We start from the raw sequence: 7,320 nt of genomic DNA on the forward strand, positions 1-7,320 counted from the left end.
TTCACTTTTTATTCAACTATACTCTTTAACATTCACACTTCATTAAACTTTATAAAGTTTAATGAAATTCTATATTTGGTTTGAAATTTAATTGGAAAAGAAAAAATTAAATCTGTTGAACCACTCAATGATCGTATCTCATTCAACTCTCATCCATGTCATCATTCACACTCCATTAAACTTCTATTCAATCCTAGTTATCATCTATTCAACTCTTATTAAACTCTCATTGTGGATGCTCTTAAGTTCATCAAAATAGTTTTACAACTATTTTTTGTCAAGTAAGCATATTATCCTAAATCGTGACACTATGAGAGAAATTTCAAAATTTCATCAAAGATTTAAATAAAGTTACGGGTAAAGTGTTATTAACTAGCAACATTTAGACTACTCTATATGATATCGTTCTATCATTTTTTTTTTTTTTTTTTGGAAAGAGAATTTCCCTAACGAGGGTGAACAAATATATGATATTTTAATAAAAATATTAGTAAGCATTTTTAACATAAAAGATAATATTTTTCCTATATCACTAGACGATGCTAATAATAACAATAACACCATTAATTGAATAAAACTAGCTCTTTTTATTTCGTACATTGTTGTCATATTTTCAACTTGATGGTTCAAAATAATGTTTCTGTAATAGAACATGTCTTCAAAATTTAGAACATTAAATGAGGAAACGTTTAGAAAGGAAGTGATTGAACTTGAGAAATTGAAACTTTTTTGCAAAATGAAAGGAAAAACAGCTTTCAGATTGAATGTGAATACGCCAAATAGGTGGAACTCTCTTTACCTAATGATTGAATGTTTGTTAAAACAACAAGAACTATTAACCTAATACCATAGAAGAAAAAACTTTCCCGTAATCCCAAACACAACATACACATCAGTTAGACTCTTCTTAAAAAGTTATATACAATTTTAAGAGTATTATATCAAGCAATGATTATGCTATCACAAGTTTATGTTGCAACTTTTAACGTTACTTTGATTAGTATTTGTCAAATATCAAAAACGTTGTCCAGCTTTAAATCGTTAGATAGACAATGGGAAGCTAATTTTTGCTCTAATGATAACAACACTTATAAAATATTGTGAAAAGTTACCACTAATTTTTATGATTTCTTGGGCACTAAATACATATTAAAGTTTTAAAGGTGTAATCGAAATTCTAACTACTCTCAATCAACTTTTATGTTAAAATTGCACTAAAATAAAAGGAAATATAATAAATTTTGAACATTGTATTCAATAACTGTACAATATATATGATATATGATAATGAATACTCGAGTCGAGATGTAAATCGTGAATCACGACATTTTGTCTCTATACTCCGACTCATCAAACTAGTTTTTCTTTGAGATCACCTAATTTAATAAATATCGACACCTCATGCTTTGACCACTATTCTCAATCAAAATGTTCAGGAGTTCAAATGTCTTTAAATGGATTTCTAATTTGGGATAATGCACTAAAAGGTTAACATAGTTTATATTGTGTACACATTTAGTCATTTATGTTTATTTTTGTACATATTTAATCATTTATGTTTTTTTCTATACGTTTAGTCACTTATGTTTTTGCCTTTGTAAACATAACGGTCATATGTGTACAAAATAAAAATAAAAAAACATAAGGAACTAAATATATACAAAAAAAAAACATAAATGACTAAATATTTATAAAAATAAACATAAATGAGTAAATATGTGCACAATCAAAACTATGTTACCCTTTAAATGCATTATCCCTTCTAACTTTTAAAGCAACCGACTACGCTTGTAATGTAAGTGCGGAAGAATTTGCACAATTTGATATTCTAAAACGGTGGCAACGAAGAGAACATCTAGATCAATATAGAGTAATAGCCTCAATGGCAAAGGATCTACTAGTAGTGTAGCTTTGGAATGTTATTTTTCTCTTAGTGGCGAAATATTAAATGCAAGAAGGTGCATGTTGATCGGTGCAAATGTCCGTGATGCTATGATTTAATGGAGAGGAGTTTTTCATTTATCCGAAGCGGGAAAAAAAAATAATCAAAAACAGAACTCCACTGAAAAGACCATACAAGACCGGTTCGGTTTCGCCTTGCCAAAGACCGGACCAACACGAGTCCGGTTTCTATAACAATTAACAGAATGTAGTAGATTAACAATATGTTAAAATTGATTATAAAGAACAAAAGGGAGGAAGAGTTGATATACTAATTAATAACTAAGACAACAAAAACGAGATTTCTGTAATAGAATAGAACCCAACTTTTTTCAAGTTTCCCCTTTCTTTTTCCTTCTTTAATTTTCATAATAAAGTCACGTTTCAACTCTCTTGTTCCGCCGCCTTTTGCAATCTGCATCAAACCTCACTGCAGTTTTTGTGGTCCCCTCTCAAAACTTTCCCCACCGCCTTTCAATCGCCGCCGCCGTTCTGTTTCTTGTGGTGGTCGTCACCACCATTCTCATCTTCATGCTTTTTCCCTTCTTTTTCTTCAAACTGCTGTTCCTCTGTGGAATTCCCAGATCCCGGAGGAAGAAAAACGCCAGTGCCAGGTGGCGCATGCTGCCTCAGAGTCAGAGGAGCCCCCGTCCAACCTCCAGAAGCCGCCGGAAAAGCCATGGCCGGAGCAAAAACATTTGCAGGTGGTGGTGCTGCTGCTGGGGCAGGGACATAGTGCTTGGGACCCACACCCACACGTGGTCCGTGTGTGACTCTCTTTGACTTGGTCAACGTAACAAGCACGCGTTGTTTCCGGATGGAAGGAATCGCATGTTTAGCAATGTCCGAGGATCTTCCTTCCATAACTAGCATCGATCTACAAATACAAATACAAATACAATTCAATTTTTTTTCTTTTTAATAAATAATAATATAATTACATTAATTATAATTAACAATAGGAGAATAAAAGTTACCCAGGTGAAAGAGAAAGATTCAAACAGCCTCTGTAATCTCCAGGGTGGTCAACGCTAATCACTTTACCAAAAGTCAACTCACATTCAGTCAACAACAAAACACACACAGGCCTTCCAACCCAATGTGGCCATATATGAGGTTGTGAATGGTCACCCTACACCATAATTAATATCAATAAATAATAGAATTCTTACTTTTTACTTTTTACTTTTTACTTTTTACTTTTTACTAACCTCGTTGTAAATATCAATAACGCATGAGTCTGGCTTCACTGTGAGAATTTGCATGGTGATTAGGCGTTCGATAACGTCTTGAAATAAATTTGGTATTGGTTCTATTTTTCGATCTGAAAAAATACTTTATTTATTTTAAACAGAGGTAATAACTAATAACTAATAATTTCAATTTTTTTATTTTTGATGAATTTGTACATACCTTTGGAGGCTCCATTGATGAGGTCATCAGCAATGGGGAAGCCTAACTGAATCATCTCTCTTCCATGACCTTTCATGGGTCTTTTTGAGACAACATATGTATGTCCTCCTGTTACAAATCAGAAAAAATTATTTACTGCTTTAATTGTAAATGTAATTATTCATATATATAAAAATAAAAAATAAAAAAGTGGGTGACCTGCCTTGAAATTGTCCTTGTCTTCCTGCAGTTCTCAAATTATTTACCAAGTTAACCATGTTTTCAATTTCAGTGTCATCAAATAACTTGTCATACATTCTTAACCCATCAACAACATTAACCTAATAAGAACTTTTGTTAAATAAAATATATTGGATTAATTCATGGATTAAGTAAATAATAGGGTACAAAAATGTTACTGTTTTTCCATCCAGAGTTTCATTGCCAACAAATGTTTTAGCTGTGGGTAAAATATTTGGCTTTTCATTTGAGATTCGTGTAGAAGATGAGTCATGCTCCAGATGTGCATTAGAATATCCTTCTGAAAAAAAAAAAAAAAAAAAAAAAGACAAATGAGAGAATTTACTCTTTATATTGCCCTTTATGTGTATAAAGTACCTACCTTTTGAGTTTAGATTGCCCTTATCATCCACCTCCTTTGATTCACATTCTGAATTGCTTGACAAAATTGTTTTCAAGTTTAGATTGTTTTCATTGTTGTCCACATCAGGTTTTGTGTTTGAACCTGTTCAATATCAAATGAAAAATAGTCATTATATAATTACAATACAGTGGATTTTTTACTTGAAATTAAATTTTCAATATGAGAGTTTCAACCATTGAAACGTATGCTGTATTGTGCCCTAATGGAGATTAGAGTTTCACTGTTATAAATGATTCATCCAAGAAAAAATGTAACAGTTGACTTAATTTGATTCCAATAGAAGGTTATGACTAATAATCAAATGCTCAAATTTACCCTTTGATAAGACAAGATTGAGTCAACATTAAAAGTAAGATTTACTAGTGATCCAAGAGTGTTTTATAGTCTAAGAAAGCAATTCAAGAATCTATAAAATCGATATGCTAAAGAAAATCTTTCACTATGTAAGAAGCCATTAACTTAATATGATAAGGAATTTGAAAAGGCTTCAAGTAAACACTAGTGTATAATGCTTGTGAGATAAAAGAACTGATTAGCATGATTGTTATAAAAATGGAGATAAAAGAAAGAGAAATTTTAGAACTTTTGTGTATGCTTCTGATAAATAAGGGAAAATCACCATCATATCAATAATACAAACATCAAAACTTCTTATATCCATAATATGTTTGGTAAACTGTTAGTATAAGAAATAAACTTTACTCATGTCTTACCATCGTTATACTGTGCAAGTGTGACATCCTTTTCATGAGATACAGAAACTTCATTAGTCACCAAATTGGCAGAGCCATTTGCATTACCACGAGGACTTTTGAAATCTGCAGTAGAATTATGGCCTTCTTTCACAGGAATTTCTATCCTATGGCCCTGTCTGAATCCAACACCATTAGATCTCTTAATTTTCACTGGATCATAAAAACCACCACGATGCTGTTGTTGTTGTTGTTGTCGTCGCCAGGTGGCCTGTTGCAAGGAATAAATGACCTCCGCCACAGAAAAGTATTGCTGCATATGAAGCACAGGGTTCCAATTACACCTTCTCTGTTGTATAGATCCTATAACCCCATCATACTCACCTGGTTCACTAACGCTCTTCAAATGATGACATAACGAATCAATTATGGCATTTGCAGCTGCAAATTCCCCTCTCAACCACGATATGAACTCGTCTCTTTCATCCGGATACCACCCAACCGTTCCGCCGGTCATCTCTCCACCGGCGGTCCCAACCCCACCGCCATTAGGAAACTGCATTTTATCCGAAATTACCATGTGCCCCGATGGCATTGCCATAAATGTTAATACTGATATAGACTTATACGAACTATTACAAAATCGATTCTAATGGAACAACAGAGATTCGTAGCTCATGTCCGGATCTAACTCGGGATTACCGAATTAAATAGCTATAAAAGCCACAGAGGAGGATTCGTGCGATGATCAATTAATACGGCAACAACAAAATTGGCGATTAGATTAGCTGAATTACGAATGAAAACTACGTGAAACTCAAGAAATGGTACAGAATTATGCAATCCGAACAAGAATATAAAAATATAAGATCTTTGTAATGGAGTTTGGTGTTGAATTTTGTTTTTCAGATCTGAGGAAAAATCAAATGCGTGTAATAATGTTTCTAATAGCGTGGAAAATTGAGGGAATTAGGGTTCGTAGGAAGGTGATGTAGAAGAAAATGCATATGGCTTATTGACCACGCGGATTTGTGACCCTCTTTCACTCCTTTCCTCCATATACACGCAGCGGATGGTGAGTGTGTGTTTTGTTTCGGCTGTGGACGGAGAGAGAATGTGTTTGGTAGAAAAAGGAATGTTATAATACACCACGCCAAAATAAATACTTAGTTATTATACAATGTAATTATTTTTTTTTAATCAAATTACAATATTTTAAAAGAGTTATTTTGATGATTTTTGTTGATGAAGAATTACTATGATGTAATCATGTAATATGAATGATTAGGATACATAATGACAATGACTTCACAATACTAGACACCCTTCACCAATAAGCAAGTAGGAATAGAATGGAATTTTATTGCTTCTAAAGAGAGTTTCGTAAGAGAGCTTCTGTTGATGGCCTTATTGAAAGGTTAAATTAGCATCATAGTGTAACATCATATTATGAAATCAAATTTATTTAAATGGAAATTTAAAAGTTGAACAATCAAGAGTACATAACAAGTGGAGACAGCTTTATATTGAAATTGTAAATGTAAATTTGGTCAATAGTTTGTTAATTTCTTTGGTTCCAATCAAGTGACTTTTAAAATGTAAATTTGGTCAATAGTTTGTTAATTTCTTTGGTTCCAATCAAGTGACTTTTAAAACTGTGGATTTGATGCTTTTGGCCTACTTTCATTCTTAATTTGGACCATGGAGATAACCTATTTGTTTTGGTATGTTAAGTTTGCAAAAATGACCATTTTCCCTTAATTTCATATTTTCAGTTTATTATTACTGGAATATGATTACCGAAATAATTATATGAATGAGAAAAATGGTGTGGCACTAGCAATGATATTAGTGGATCAATACAACGACATCTAGTGGCTCGTCCATTGTCTGCTTCCTCCGACAGACATCTCATCCAACATAACTCTTCGGAATTGGAGCTTGATTACAATTGTCGATACAATGAGGCAGCAGTGAATTTGTGGGAGAAGTTAGCATACGAGGAGGTCTTGGACGGGAATACGGTGGTGGTGTTCGTGAAAGGAATCAGTCATAGACGAGATAAAACATCATTATCTGTTATCTCATAATTTAAATAAGTCTGACTTAGATTTCCTATATCTTTCATGCAATAATCTTTATGTGTCTCTAGATGAGTTCTTGTGTTATTGTGTTATGGGATTCAATAATAGCAATAGTTAAGAGTTCTCGAAAAAACAAGTTATCTGGTAAAATGTCGTCATCTTATGGAAAGATTTATTCCTTATAAAGATAACCAGAATATAAGTTCGAAAGATCAGACCCTTGGTTTGGAGATTGAACTGATTGGACCGACAAAATAAAGAAGAGAGTACATATAATATCATAATAGTACTTTTTTTAATAAAATTTGGAATAAGGGTAAACTGGTTAATTTACAATGATTTACTTATATGGATTAAATAGAATTTAACTAATAGTGTCAAAGTCAGATACCAAATCCACAACGAAATTATCTAGAAAAAAAAACAAAATCTATAATTTTGAAAGTTATTAGATATAAATGCATCTATTGTCTATTAAACTCTAAAGAGTTGAATGGACTATGATTGCAACATCACTACCACATAGATTCACACTTCATTAAACCCT

The 7,320-nt window shown here is 32.5% G+C and overlaps 1 protein-coding gene across 2 annotated transcripts; it reads right to left on the reverse strand.

Annotated features, from left to right (window-relative positions):
- Positions 1-2,042: 2,042 nt before the first annotated feature.
- Positions 2,043-5,806, reverse strand: LOC145103958 (RNA demethylase ALKBH10B-like). Of its 2 annotated transcripts, none has more exons than XM_079041241.1 (8): positions 4,711-5,806; positions 3,956-4,078; positions 3,753-3,871; positions 3,557-3,674; positions 3,355-3,462; positions 3,153-3,265; positions 2,919-3,073; positions 2,043-2,818 (listed from the first exon to the last, which is right to left on the reverse strand). In XM_079041241.1, exons 1-8 carry the CDS (start codon positions 5,288-5,290, stop codon positions 2,416-2,418), a joined length of 1,719 nt encoding a protein of 572 aa, XP_078897367.1. In that variant the 5' UTR covers positions 5,291-5,806; the 3' UTR covers positions 2,043-2,415. The 2 variants fall into 2 exon arrangements, with proteins under 2 accessions (XP_078897367.1, XP_078897366.1); XM_079041240.1 differs by having other exon boundaries at positions 3,753-3,874.
- Between the last annotated feature and the right edge of the window lie 1,514 nt (positions 5,807-7,320).

This window comes from Lactuca virosa, chromosome 4 (genome assembly GCF_052849685.1).
Source record: "Lactuca virosa cultivar CGN04683 chromosome 4, Lactuca_virosa_CGN04683_v6, whole genome shotgun sequence".
NCBI classification, from domain to species: domain Eukaryota; kingdom Viridiplantae; phylum Streptophyta; class Magnoliopsida; order Asterales; family Asteraceae; genus Lactuca; species Lactuca virosa.

Bases quoted from the DNA above. Each gene is read 5' to 3' on its own strand.
- LOC145103958 (XM_079041240.1), bottom strand. From the start codon at position 5,290: ATGGCAATGCCATCGGGGCACATGGTAATTTCGGATAAAATGCAGTTT. The intron at 3,463-3,556 runs GCAGGTCACCCA...GATTTGTAACAG, and splicing joins AAGACAAGGACAATTTCAAG to GAGGACATACATATGTTGTC. The intron at 3,074-3,152 runs GTTAGTAAAAAG...ATTATGGTGTAG, and splicing joins TTATTGATATTTACAACGAG to GGTGACCATTCACAACCTCA.